The sequence below is a fragment of the Amaranthus tricolor genome, chromosome 5, assembly GCF_026212465.1.
Source record: "Amaranthus tricolor cultivar Red isolate AtriRed21 chromosome 5, ASM2621246v1, whole genome shotgun sequence".
NCBI classification, from domain to species: domain Eukaryota; kingdom Viridiplantae; phylum Streptophyta; class Magnoliopsida; order Caryophyllales; family Amaranthaceae; genus Amaranthus; species Amaranthus tricolor.
The window spans coordinates 30,279,496-30,292,786 of record NC_080051.1 but is presented as its reverse complement, the minus strand read 5'-3'; the positions used below and the strand labels follow the sequence as shown (position 1 = coordinate 30,292,786).

The 13,291-nt window shown below is 36.7% G+C and overlaps 2 protein-coding genes across 3 annotated transcripts; one reads left to right on the top strand and one right to left on the bottom strand.

Moving 5' to 3' along the window:
- Window positions 1-5,597: 5,597 nt before the first annotated feature.
- Window positions 5,598-10,363, top strand: LOC130812901 (iron-sulfur assembly protein IscA-like 2, mitochondrial). The gene is made up of 4 exons (XM_057678541.1): window positions 5,598-5,858; window positions 7,524-7,648; window positions 7,891-7,999; window positions 10,060-10,363. The coding sequence occupies exons 1-4, from the start codon at window positions 5,670-5,672 to the stop codon at window positions 10,123-10,125; spliced, it is 489 nt and encodes a 162-aa protein (XP_057534524.1). The 5' UTR covers window positions 5,598-5,669; the 3' UTR covers window positions 10,126-10,363.
- Window positions 10,364-10,380: 17 nt separating this feature from the next.
- On the bottom strand, window positions 10,381-12,909 carry LOC130812902 (cytochrome b-c1 complex subunit 9, mitochondrial-like). 2 transcript variants are annotated; one of them, XM_057678542.1, is made up of 3 exons: window positions 12,627-12,890; window positions 11,442-11,489; window positions 10,381-10,690 (listed from the first exon to the last, which is right to left on the bottom strand). In XM_057678542.1, exons 1-3 carry the CDS (start codon window positions 12,744-12,746, stop codon window positions 10,640-10,642), a joined length of 219 nt encoding a protein of 72 aa, XP_057534525.1. In that variant the 5' UTR covers window positions 12,747-12,890; the 3' UTR covers window positions 10,381-10,639. The 2 variants fall into 2 exon arrangements, with proteins under 2 accessions (XP_057534525.1, XP_057534526.1); XM_057678543.1 differs by lacking the exon at window positions 10,381-10,690 and adding an exon at window positions 10,719-11,204 and having other exon boundaries at window positions 12,627-12,909.
- Window positions 12,910-13,291: the final 382 nt, after the last annotated feature.

Genomic DNA, 13,291 nt, shown 5'->3' with positions numbered 1-13,291 from the left:
TGCAAAGGGAGATAAGGTGTTATTGTTCAATTCTCGACTCAAGTTCTTTCCCGGAAAGTTAAAGTCTAGATGGTCTGGTCCTTTTTTGGTTACTAATGTGCATAAGTTCGGCTCCGTGGAATTGAAAAATGAAAAAGGTGATGTTTTCAAGGTCAATGGACAACGTTTAAAGCTTTACCATGAAGGAAATGTTGTTGGAACGATGGAAGTTATCCACCTTCATCCTTCTTCATCCTCTTAAGTTGGTCGAACAAAAGGGTCGTGCGGGACCTTAAAAACCAGCACTTGTCGGGAGGTAACCCGATTTCAGAGTTCACATCAATTATAAAAAAAAAAAAAAAAAAAAAAGAGAAGAAGAAAAGAAGAAAAAGAAACACTACCCGGACCCGCCCGGGTTTCTGCTCACCCGCCCGGTTTTTCTTCTGCACCCAAACCCGCCCGGGTCTTCACTCACCCGCCCGGGTCCGGTCTCCTCCCTCACCGGTTATATTTTTTTTTTTCTTTCTTTCCTTTCCCTCATTCACACTTCACTCACCACTTCATCTTCTTCCTCCATCATTTTCTCTCTCTTCCACCATTACTCTCAACTTTCCTAACTCTCTTTCCTCAAATTTTCCACTTTTCATTCATCAAAAATACCTAAAAATTTCCCCATCCTCATCCTCTTCTCATTCTCTTTTCCATTCACTAGTTCTTTTTCATCAATTTCACCCATTCCTTCAAATCTCAATCTTTACACATTTCTCTTTTTATTTTTAATTTTCACCCTCCAACTACATTAACCCAATTCCTACTACTTTATTCTTACCCATTCTTTTATTCTACTCATTCACCCATCAATTTCAAAAAAAAAAAAAAAAAAAAAACGGGAGTGCAATGGCAAGCAAGCGGGCACGAGCTTCGGGGTCCAGCTCACAACCTATAGTTCCAGACATTGAGCGCGATGAGGATTTTCCCGACGTTATTTTCTGCAATGAGGATCAACGACAAAAGTTTCAACATCTCAAAGGGCGCATTGTGTCATCTAAGTGGATCGATCGTTCGGCACTCGAACGATTAGGTATTCTCGAACCCACCCGTGATTTATTTGCTTCTCTTGGATTGTCTACTTTGTTTAATGCATGTCATAACACTCATGAGCATCTTACATTAGAATTTGTGAGTTCATTGTGGGAAGATGTTAGTGATAGGAGCAAACCTAAGTTGCGGTTTCGGCTGCACAACCGGAATTTTTCCTTGACCATTTCGCAATTAGCTAAATGTTTTGGCCTCCCTACGGGAGGAGATTTGCGAATACCCCAAGGGGGTGAGGCATGTGAATTATTTCGTCGTTTAACTGGACTGACCAATGTTAACACATCACACATGCATATTAATCAAGTTCATCATCCATGTGTGCGTGTGTGTTTGAAATTCTTCAGTACTTGTTTGTTTGGTCGAGCCGACCCTCACTCTGCTCGTAGTTTGGATTTAAACATTTTGGCTAAGTATTTCTTGGCGGGACAGACAGATATCAATATTAACATTCCTGTTTTCCTTTGGAAACACCTGTTATCCATTTCCCGCCATGCACTTTCTTCGAGCCAGGATGTTGTTATTGGGGGTTTGGTCACTCGCATCGCGACTAAATTTAAAATTCCTGATGATGCGGTTGTTCTTGCTGATTGTTTATTGTCCTTACAGCACCTTTGTCAATGTGGTTATTTGGTGGAGGGTAGTCAGGGGGGTTTTCGGTGGAAAATTCATTCCCGTCCCCCCTTTTATATTGATATGCCGACAAAGGATTTACCATCTTTGGAGCCCAACCGGGCTCATTACTTATTTCCTGCGGCTTTTCCTGCTGAGTCCTCCGGAACTCGTACGGGACCTCCGCTGGGACCACCTCCGATGGCTCCCCAAGGGTACTCCCCTTTTGAACAACTCATGATCGATAATTTCAATGCGATGCAATTGTCTCAGCGGGAAATGGCCGCCCAATTGACCACTTTGGACACTCGATTCACTCACTTCGAGCTCCAATCTCAGGCTGCTTTTCGACCACTGCTTGACTACCATCATCAGCAAGGTCATTTTCATGCCGATGTTCAGTATCCTGATTGGTATTCTCCCCCTCCTACCTATCAGGATGATGACGATGATGATGAGCAGCAGGATAATGATTTTGACCCCATGGGTTAGTGGGCTCTTGCCTCCCTCTCAAACTCTGAGGACAGTGCTTGATTTAGCTTGGGGGGGATCTTGATTGTTGCTTTGAACACTCTCTTGTATATATTCTACTGCTTTTAGTGTAGTTTTTTTTGGTCGGAGTTGGTTGCTTCTCTCCTTTTTGCAGGTTCTTTTGCAAGTCACACTTTGGATAACGTGACGATTTTCTGTACTTCAGCTTGCATTAGGAAGTTAATTGGTAAGATCTTCCCAACTCTTTTCATAATTTAGCTTTGAGTATTTTTATTGCTTTCTTAGGATTGTTGCATGGTTTGTACCACTCATTAGGAGTGGGAGTTTACATGTGACCAAAAATATTGTATTGCTTTCTTAGTTGTAATGTATTTCTTTCTCCCTTGATGCGCCTTTGGATCTTTTTGACAAAGTATGTTTCCCTGTGCCCTATGGTTGAAATTTTTAACACTTGTGATTGCGGAGACTGGTCATTGTAGACTTTTGGGTTCTTTTTCCGATTCATTTGTATTATTGAAACTTGTGTTTTTGAGCATTATTATCTATTGTTTGGAACAAGGAAGAGTTTACCTTGTAAGGGTTTGGACTTTGATTTCTATCTCACTATTTCCTTCTTGAGTGATTAGTTCCTGGTGTATCACTGATCTCCATTTTGGCTTGGTACTGGTCTTGTTAGCTATGTAATTGCGTGATGAGCATGATAGAAGGCCCTCATTTGCTAGAAGCCATGTAACATTGTTTTCAAAGACATTATTTGCCATTTGATTCTTTATTTTATTTGCCATTTGATCCTTTATTTTAAGCCCTACATTTTCTTTCATAACTAACCACATTGTAAACCTTTTTGACCCTATTTTATCAACCCAAGTCTAGCTTGGGGGAGCATTTGATCGGTTAGTAGGCGATATATATTCTGTCTTTTGGCTCACATTTAGTTGCATGGGGTACTTGAGTTAGGTTGATTATTTCCTTGTTGTTGGAGTGTGCTTATCTTCTTCATTGCTCATATTCATTCAATCAATTATAAAAAAAAAAAAAAAAAAAAAAAAGGAGAAAAATCCTCTTGGTTTGTCATATGTTACCATCTTTTCATTATTCATATTTATGTAGTTTCAAATAAAAAAAAAAAAAAAGAAAGAAAGAAAGAAAAATTTGTCTCACATCTTTTATTTTATTGTACATTTTCGCCTTTGTAAGTTGTAAATCTCTTATAATTTGATGATGATATGACGGTGCTTTCCATTAGTTGGGTTGGTTCGGTAGTTATGAGTTGAAGTTATTTGGAGTTGTTTTCACCTCATTTTTTGGCTACGTTACTTTTTAGATTATGCTCCCCCAAAATAGACTTTTAGCTCGCATATTTTCAAATTGAATCCTACCTTTGACCCAAACCCCATTACAAGCCCAATAAAGACCTTCTTGATAATCATGCAGTTATATGTGCTTCCTCGATTTAATACCTTGCCAAGATCTGAGAGTATGTGTTGCATTTCGAGTCGACTTCGATAGGTCGAGTGATATTATTTCCCCTTTAAACACATGAGTGTTGTTGAGATGGGAGGGTGCCTTATTAGCATTTTAGGCTACAAAAATTGATTCATATGCACATCTTTTGCATATTTGTGGGCGGAGAGCGATCGAGTGCATTTTATACTCGCCACAGATAGAGGAGTGTCACCCGTGAGAACTCTTTTCTTGATTCCTCGTTATTTCTTGGCGATAAGGCTTGAATTCGCTTGTATGATATTTTACTCTTGGATTGGTATTGAACTATTTGAATGCTTTGATTGAGAGAATGTGATCACAAGCGTTTTGCGATGTTGCTTTTATAGGGTGAAGCATACTTTTATTCTTAGAACCTTGTCTTGTTTGCTTGAGGACAAGCAAAGGTTCGGCTCGGGGGAGTTTGATGTGTGTATTTTATATATTATTTTCTACCATGCCCCCATTGTATTTTCATAGCATTTCTCGCGTATTTTGCTCAATATTCTATTGGTTTTTATGCTTGGTTGGAGTGTTTGTTTCTTATCTATTTTGTAGGTACAAAGCTCTAATTATGCTAGGAATCGACTCTTGGAGCGAGATTTGCAAGTTGGAAGGTCATAAGCTACTCAAAGGTCATTTTTGTGCTGACCAGGTCTCATACCCGGCCGGGTGAGCCTCTCATACCCGGCCGGGTTTCCACATACCCGACCGGGTTTGCACTTGATACTTAGAAGAACTTGAAGATGTTATTTGGAAGAAAAAGTTGCCACACGCACCCGGCCGGGTTTCCACATACCCGGCCGGGTGAGCCTCTCATACCCGGGTGGGTTTCCCACATACCCGGCCAGGCCTCTATTGAAGATTAAAATGCTCAGCTGCGTACCCGGGCGGGTTTCCACATACCCGGCCGGGTTTACTCCTGGAGACCTGGACTTAGAAAATTTTTGACCTTTGAGATTTAGTTATGCTTCGCACCCGCCCGGGTTTCCACATACCCGGCCGGGTACTGCAGTTATTTTTTTTAGTAACTTCCCGTATCCTCTGATCTCTTTTGAGGAGGATATAAATAGCTTTTGAGGGGAATTTTCAAGACGGTTTTTTTTATTCTCTGTTTTGAGGGCTAGGTATTGAAGAGATTTAGCACATTACTTGTCATGGGGGATTGTTAATCAACACTTGAACATTGTAATTTTAATTATATTGAAGGTATTAGTTTCAATTCCAATCTCTTGTTCTTGTTTATCATTATTATTTTTGAATGTTTGTTTTTCCATTAAATTTGAATTTGATTTTCTCCATGAATTTAATTGTTGAATCTCTTGTTAGTTTTAATATGCTTAGTGAGTAGTTTTATTTCTAGGGTTTGGTGAAACTATGCAAAAGGTCATGATTCTTGTTTGATTTTAGGATTTAAATTTGGTTTGTTTAGGTGATTCAATTGATGGGTTCTAGATTGATTGCATGTTTGGCCAATTTGCAAGTTTTATTCGCTCAATTCTATAAGCGAGAGTTGCGAGTTTGAGTGAACGATTTCCTTCTTTGAACAATTAAGCTTTAATCGCGATAGCTTGTTTTATTGTTTAATTGTCGAATTTGTTTGCGAGAGCAACATCTTCCTTCGCCTATATTCATTCCTATCCCAATTGTTGTTCATGAATCATGATCTATGCATAGTGGATCCTTTTAGCCCTAGGTTTTTAATTATTGAATTCTATTCATCTCTTATTTTTGCGTTCTACTTAGATAACCAAAAATCCAACATTTGATCGTTAACAATAGTGAACTTAATTTAAATTGTATCTTCATCTGTCCTTCCACAGTGGTTCGACCCTACTTTCCCAACTATACTAGTTAGGTGAATTAGGAATTATTTTTGATAGTAAAACGACCTAATCAAGGGGCATAAATTAAAAAAATTGTACTTTGGAATGAAATTGGTAGATTAGCTGGTCAGTGGTCAGTCGTCGAAAGAGAATCTTTTTTGGAGAAGAATTGTGAAGAACTTCATGGGAACAAGATCAATTCTTTCTCGAATCTCTTCAAACATCGCAATTCGAATCCGCCATAACCAAAAACTTCAAACTTCATCTTCCTTTTCATCTTCTTATTCTTCCTTATCTTCTTCTGCTGCTATTCTTTCAGATTCTTCCCCTTCTTCCTCCGATGAGATTCATATTACTGATAATTTTGTTCGGGTACTTTTTCTCTCAATTTTTTTTTAATTTTATCTTTTCTTATTTGCAGTTCGTCAATTATTTATCCTTTCAATTTGTTATGGTTCATGTAGCAAATGTCATATTGTTTGGATTAAGGCTTTAACATTGTTTGTTTGTTTCCATTGTGCTCAATTTATATGTAGCCCTAATCCCTAATGACTGTATACGAACTTCATTATATTACTTCGAAAAGCATCAATTGAGAATTTATTAAATCATGTTGATAGCTAAAATGAAATGTATCATATTTCCATCTTTAGCTCATGTACATAGCCTAAATCCGATACAGAACGAGGGATTACTACCCTAAAGTGTGGATTCTGCAATCCTTCCTCAAGGACCGAGCATACTAAAAGGAAAGGGAGGAGTTATGTTTGCGTAATCATAGTCTCATAGAGAACTATTTCTTTGTGATCACAAGGTATGTGATAATCGAAATCAAGATCTTAATGGAGTATAGTAAGTTACTTTTTACTTGAATGAAACTACGAAGATAATGCCAATTTACACTCTTGTGACCAAAGTTCGATTCTCACCACCTTTCGGAAGGATTAAATCCCTTACTCCTAGCCTGTGGTAGTGATTCTCAAGCCTTACACCCAACTTTAAAAATAAAAAGATAATGCCAATTTTCTCAAGAGGTTCAAGGTACTTCAGTATTGGTGTCTCTTGAAATTTGTTGTGTTAGAAAGATAGTAGGTCACCCATAATCCAAGACACCTGGTGTGTATAATGTATATATATGTCCTTTATTGTATTGCCTTTTCTTATGATTTGGAGGAAATATCTGTCCTTGCCTTCTTTTTTTCTGGCAAAGCTTCTCCTTGAATTTGCTGGTGCTAAAATAAAATTTTTGGATCTTTAAAATTTGCAAGAAGGCAAAGTATTTTTGGATCTATGTGGTTTGAAGAAGGTACAAGTTATCTCAGGAGGCTTTGATTCGCATTATTTTATTGAGGACCTTGGTTTGCTCTGTTCTTTTTCTCGTACACCAAGCCTTTCCTGGTACTTTTTTTCTGTTAATTGGGAATTTTTACCAGAATGTGATCCATATTAATCCTATGCCTTTATTCCAACTTTCGAGTTTCTGACTGTTTCTTTTGTTTTATCAATGTGGATGGAAAACTATAGGAGAATGTGATTCCTGAAAGATATAACTTCTTATGAAGTACGCAAGGGGTGAAAATTTTTGTGACATATAAAATGATGATTGCACATCATGACCTTCATTCAAGCAGTTACTGGGAACTATAAACTTGGAGACTATTGACATTTCACCCCATTATAGCCTGCAAGTCCTTTTGCTTAGCTTGGATACTCAAGTTAAGAATGCCTTCCGTTTAGAGGAAATTCCTTTTTTTTTGCACGCGCGTGGGGATTCTCACTGAGAGCATGTTCTTAACAGAAATTAACAGAAATGAGAGTTTCCAACTGTATAGATTGTCATGTGTTTTATTTTTTTGAGGGGGGGGGGGGGGGGGGGGAACGTATTTGAACGGAGGACATATTTGTGGTCATGAGGTGTGCTTTGTGCTATTGGAATGCAGTGTTTCCGCTGATGCTAAAATAGTTATTATATTATGTTGTTTCTGTGGAATGCTATGATTGTCATGTACATTTTGACTGAGGGTGAAATTTTTTTAGAGGATGAAAGAACTGCAAGCTACTGAGAGTGGAGAAAAGATGCTTCGCCTAAGTGTAGAAGCTGGAGGGTGTTCTGGTTTTCAATATGCCTTTGCTCTGGATGATAGAAAAAATACTGATGACAGGTAATAGAGTATTTCTTTTCTTTCTTATGACATTGATTATTGATCATACTATCTTTTTCAAATTTATAATTTGTTTGTTAGGTGATTAGCTTATTAATGTATCTTTCACAACTATGTTTTTGTATACGAAATTGTTAGTGCTGATTTAGAATATGCTTGTTTGGTGACTATTGACTAGTATAATTTGCTAAATCTTTTGCACACAATGTTTGCGGTCTCGTACGGAAATTCGATTTTTGTAGAATCTTTGAGAAAGATGGCGTCAAATTGGTGGTTGATAAAATTTCTTACGACTTTGTGAAAGGTGCAAGTGTTGATTATGTTGAGGAACTTATTCGCTCTGCTTTTCAGGTCAGTCATCATTTTCAAAAGATTGATATCCTATCTGTGGTACTTACGTATTCTTGAATTCTAGATGCTTTCACATCCATAAACCCCAAAGTTTTGGTTTCTTGGTTATACCATACTTTCACTCAATAATGATTGCTTCCGAAACTGTTTTTCATTGTCATTCATAAGAAAATTCGTTACTGCTTCACATTTCTACTTTCTACTAGAGGGTGAAAGTATGTACCTTGTCTACTTATGGTCAAGTAGGGAAATGAAGATTGACACTAGGAGTGTTTTTTGTCTCAAATTGCCTATTTATGATTCTTGAAGACAACCTTTAAGAACTAAACTTACTACAACAACATTCCATTATCCAAATGCCATTAAGTGGCTCCAACCTAGGGTGAGATTTGGGATAATCAGATCACGGATGTAACCAGATCACGGATGTACTTGACTTACTAATCTCTATGAGAACATTATCATGATGGATGTGTTGTCGAAAAAAGCTTTACACTAGCTTCAGGAGTGATCTAGGGACAAGAGCATCAGGCTTAGTGCAGGAGTGGCCAATTCGGAACGCGATGGTGATAAATGAATTCAACCAAACTCTGCCAATGATCTTTACGCAGAAAGGGAAGTGCCATAGAGTTTATCGGACCTTATACATCAAAGAAAAAAAACTTCATGATTTCAACATCGGATGAAGGATATATGGCCAGTGCAAATTCACCCTGATAATTGTAAATACGGATAGAAAGATGTACAAAAGAAATAAACAAACAAAAAGAAAATGAACATAGTGGTTGTGGGTGGATATTGTGAATCTGTTATGTTAAGCTCAGCAGCAGCAGATCAATTCATCACAGACAACAGAATGCAATCAGCAAGTACAGACAGAATGAGAGAAAGAAGAGTAAAGAAGGAAGAAAGAGAACAGAAAGGAAAGAAAGGTAGAATGCTTATATTATTTACTAGAGAGCAAAGTACTCCCCTGAGCTCTTTGAGTGGCCCAGTAACTCCCAAGGTACTACACCCCTATTGATACTACAAGCCTAATGCTCTCCTCCTTGGATCACTGTTGAAGGTAATTTGAAGCTTTTTTTGATTAACACAACACACTCCTGATATTGCTTATAAAAGGGTTAGTAAGGTAAGTACTCACAAAGACTTCATTTAATGATGCTCTACTCATCCTAGAGTTAAGAATTCACATCATAGTAAAAATATTACAAGGATAAAATCTACATAAGGTAGGAACCTAGGCATGCACACCGTCCGTGGCTTAAAGGGACTTCTGATTCACGCCTATTACTCGTCTAATTTAGAACGAGCGAATGAATTATGCTTACTCTATAAAACATGACTCCTACTAAGACTAATAAATATGTTATGATGCTATCAAGAATCTAACATGTCCTGACTAAGATTCGGAATACATCTTGAAATTGAATAAGAACTTGAAATCAACCTAACTCATCAGCCTACTTGACATACAACTCCTCCAATTTGAATTAGAAAAATCTCTATTCATAATCGTTGTTGGGAATTGAGTGACACTTTGTTTCACATGAAATGAATCATCTTAGGGACTTGGGCAAAACCATAAAACCTACTAGGACAAGCATTCACAAAACAACCAACTATGTAGATGAACCTAACCTAACATCTATGTTGATGAACCTTGAACCGACACTTGTTTAGATAAATCTTGGACTTGAATTGAATCTTCTAGACATGCTTCCATGATCGCATCATTTGTACACTAACTATGTTCAAAATCTTTGGAAGTTTTCACAATATAGTCAATTTGGACAAATGACATGTATCTGTTTGAGGCACAAGTTTGAGTCCGAATAGCATCCATATGCAAAATCATTTATGTTTTACAATATAAAGTTCTATAAATTATCCATGACACTGATTTTATAATTTGGCGTAACAAATTTCCCTAGATTGATTTTCTGATACTTGAACGCTGGTCAGGGATATTTTTTAGTTGGCCTCTTGTCTGTGTGATTTATCAACTCTTGAGCTCTTATAATGTTTTTGTTGACTGCATGTGTACCTTGGATATGCAGGTTGTTGAAAATCCAAGTGCAGTAGGTGGTTGCAGTTGTAAAAGTTCTTTTATGGTGAAGCAATAGTCCAAACTTGAGCAAAAACACATGCATACGAAATCAAGTGATACAAGACTCAACATTGTGGCTTTTACGCAAAGTCCGCTTTTAATGTGGTTCTCTTGTATTTATGTTCAAGCAAGCAATTATTGCACCTATTCATGAAGATGAACCTCTAATTTGTATTGTTTGTACGAAATAGCTATTCTATTATAACATGTCTTTTTGGTTTAACCTACATTAGTTTGCTTCATCAATTTACACATGGAATCATCAGATATATTTTGACATTCAAGGGTGTAAGTTCTCATTTATGAAAATTTGTATTGCCGCTGCAGATTGCTATCCGAACCATCGACAAAAACAGAGCATTCAAGTTTCCTGGTATGTGAAATTGCAATCCAAACCATTGACAAGCTTCAGTTTGTCAAAAACAAAATTGAAACACTATTCGTTATTACAAAATCAATATGGCTTTCAATATGCCACTCTAAATTCAAAATGCAACAAATTCTTCAAGGTGAACCCATACAATGAAAGATTATTCTTCTGACTGTCTTTGACCAAGCACAGGGATGTCTTCATATCGTTTCTGCATACCAATTAAAAGATAACAAAAAATCAATTCCTCCACAAACATAAGAAGGAAGCAAATGGGAAGAAATAACAACCCAAACCACATAATACTATGCTACACTAGGCCTACACAAAGATCATAAGTTCAAATACACTAATACGATATTATTGATGCAGAGAGATATACTGCATTTTCTTCTTCATAAACATGTATCCATACTAAACACTTTTCACTATATACTATACACTTGTCAGCAACATTATTCATCTTCGAAACGCAATCAAACAACTTTCCATTAAAATTTATCACATGTTCACATTAGCTACAAGAGAACCAGTCATATAAAGACTATAAACCAGCAGCCAAAATTTATCCGATCTCCAGATCCCCCATAGGTTGGATTAATCAATATTCAACTCCCCCAGCAAACAGAACATGATTGGGCATTGACATAAATCACCCTAGTAACTACTAATTATACTTGATCACCAGCCCCAAAGTCAGCTAAGCCTCAGTTTTTAGATTGCACCTGGGAGGGAAGGAACATAAGCCTTAAAAATATGCAACATGCTCAAAGGAGATCTCAAAAAAGGTAAATAGAAAACATATGTGGTGAGTGGGCGCATCAGATGGGCTTTCGAGGCTAAGACCAAAAGGCGTTCACGCCTAAGGTGCTCTCAGGCAAGCTTTTTAAAATTCAAGGTGAGAGACTTGAAACTGAAGAAGCATAATACAAAGTCAGAGGAAAGAAAAGAAATAGACATACCCCCTGGTTGTTGTACTCCCACAATTTATGAACTCCATAATCCACTACCTGCAATACCATGAAACTAACATCACAAACACTCTCCAAAATAATCATCAACAATGACACTCAAAAAAATAAATCCATCCACCATATGAAAAAATCAGGAGACTAACAAATGTGCAGTCTTCTTTGAATGTCAACCACCACAAGACTTGCATTCCAAGAACACAAACAAATTTTGCTAATGCAGAACAATCCACAGCGAAACTTAGCAACTCGTACCGCTGATAGTTTTGGATAAGCATACATGATACATCTTTACTTCAAGACTAGTTCAGTATTCAATGAATAACATTCAATGCTTGAGCAAAAACTTTCACTCCTTTTTCTTTTATTTTTAAGCTAGAGAAACTCTAACAATATATTTGGATAACATCTTTGGAGAGAAAAGAAAAGAAAGGTGAAGGGAGGGAAGGGAAGAGAAATGGAAGGGAATAAACTCTTGTTTGTATAGGAGGGAAGGGAACGGAGAAGGGAGATAAGAGTTTTCCCTTCAAATTTTCAACTTTAGAAATATTGATACCTTAACAAAAAAAACATTCATCCAATCCCTCCAAATCACTTCACTCCCATTTTGTTATCCAAACAAGGGATCCCACATCCCTCCAAATCCTTTCCTTCCTTTCCCTCAATTTCCTTCCATCCAAACGTACTCAAAATCCCATTTTTTACATGGGGCAGCAGCATCAGATAAAGGATCCGAAATTCTTCCATTGAGCTAACAGTTTTATACTTCTTTATCAGTAACATTTGCAATCATATAAGTTGATGAACCTAATGCTTTACTCTTAATTATATAATCGCAGAAAATAAATCCTGTGAACGCCATGATTCATTTTTCAATAATCTAAATCTTCATTCTAAAACATTATGTTATGAACCTAGAAATATAAGGTCAAATCGTTTAAATATTCTGTTCATCAATCTCGTAAAAACAAAAGCTAGTCTCAATAGTACGATTTCAATGAAAAAAAAATCTTCAAATCGTTGCAAATCTCAGTTCATCTAGATCCAAAAATTCATAAATTATCAGTAATAAACTAGAATTCATCACAACACCAAACGAAAACCAAAGAACCCTAAAAGACGAATTTCAATCCATACAACAAAGAAATAAAGCAAATAAACAGGAAAGAAGCGTACCCGTTCACCGACAAAAGCACCGGCGATGACAAAGGTGACATAGATAGAATTACGGCGCATGACAACACGGTAAAGGCCTTCCCATAGGCCTCCACCAGATCTTCTTGCAGATGCATCCATGGTGATTTCTTTCTCTCTGTTCAAGCGGATTAGGGTTACAGGAAAAGCTCCCAAAAATGGAGGTTCTCTTCGCGGAAGCTACGAGTTGGAAGTTTGAAAGAGAGGAAGACTAACTATTAAAAATAAGTCCAATGTTTAGATCCCTTTTCTAAAACTTTTCCTATGAACTCAAATTCACGCATAAAAGAGAGAAGTAAAAATTAAATTGACGAAGTATATATTGAAGATAAAATATATTTATGTGAGATCTTATTAGATTTATCTTGATGTAAAATTTTTTAATATATAATATTTAATAATGCTTACTTAAAGATATCAAAGCTTAAAATTTGTTAAAGAATACGAGCAAAAATAAATTAGACAAATAAAAGGAAATGGGAGTAGTTTTGTATGTTTAGATTTTTAAAGGTTTTTGTTAGAATTGCTCATGATTGGAGTTGGTTTGATTTGATTTCTAAACCAAATTAATTTATAAATTCGTTGTACTTAAGATGTTTTCAACTTAGAATTACAAGTTGCAATAAAAAGCAGAGTAATAACAACTA

Bases quoted from the DNA above. Each gene is read 5' to 3' on its own strand.
- LOC130812902 (XM_057678542.1), bottom strand. From the start codon at position 12,746: ATGGATGCATCTGCAAGAAGATCTGGTGGAGGCCTATGGGAAGGCCTT. The intron at 11,490-12,626 runs GTACGCTTCTTT...ATGGTATTGCAG, and splicing joins GTGCTTTTGTCGGTGAACGG to GTAGTGGATTATGGAGTTCA. The intron at 10,691-11,441 runs GTATGTCTATTT...ATTGGTATGCAG, and splicing joins GGGAGTACAACAACCAGGGG to AAACGATATGAAGACATCCC.
- LOC130812901 (XM_057678541.1), top strand. From the start codon at position 5,670: ATGGGAACAAGATCAATTCTTTCTCGAATCTCTTCAAACATCGCAATT. The intron at 5,859-7,523 runs GTACTTTTTCTC...AAATTTTTTTAG, and splicing joins TTACTGATAATTTTGTTCGG to AGGATGAAAGAACTGCAAGC. The intron at 8,000-10,059 runs GTCAGTCATCAT...TTGGATATGCAG, and splicing joins TTATTCGCTCTGCTTTTCAG to GTTGTTGAAAATCCAAGTGC.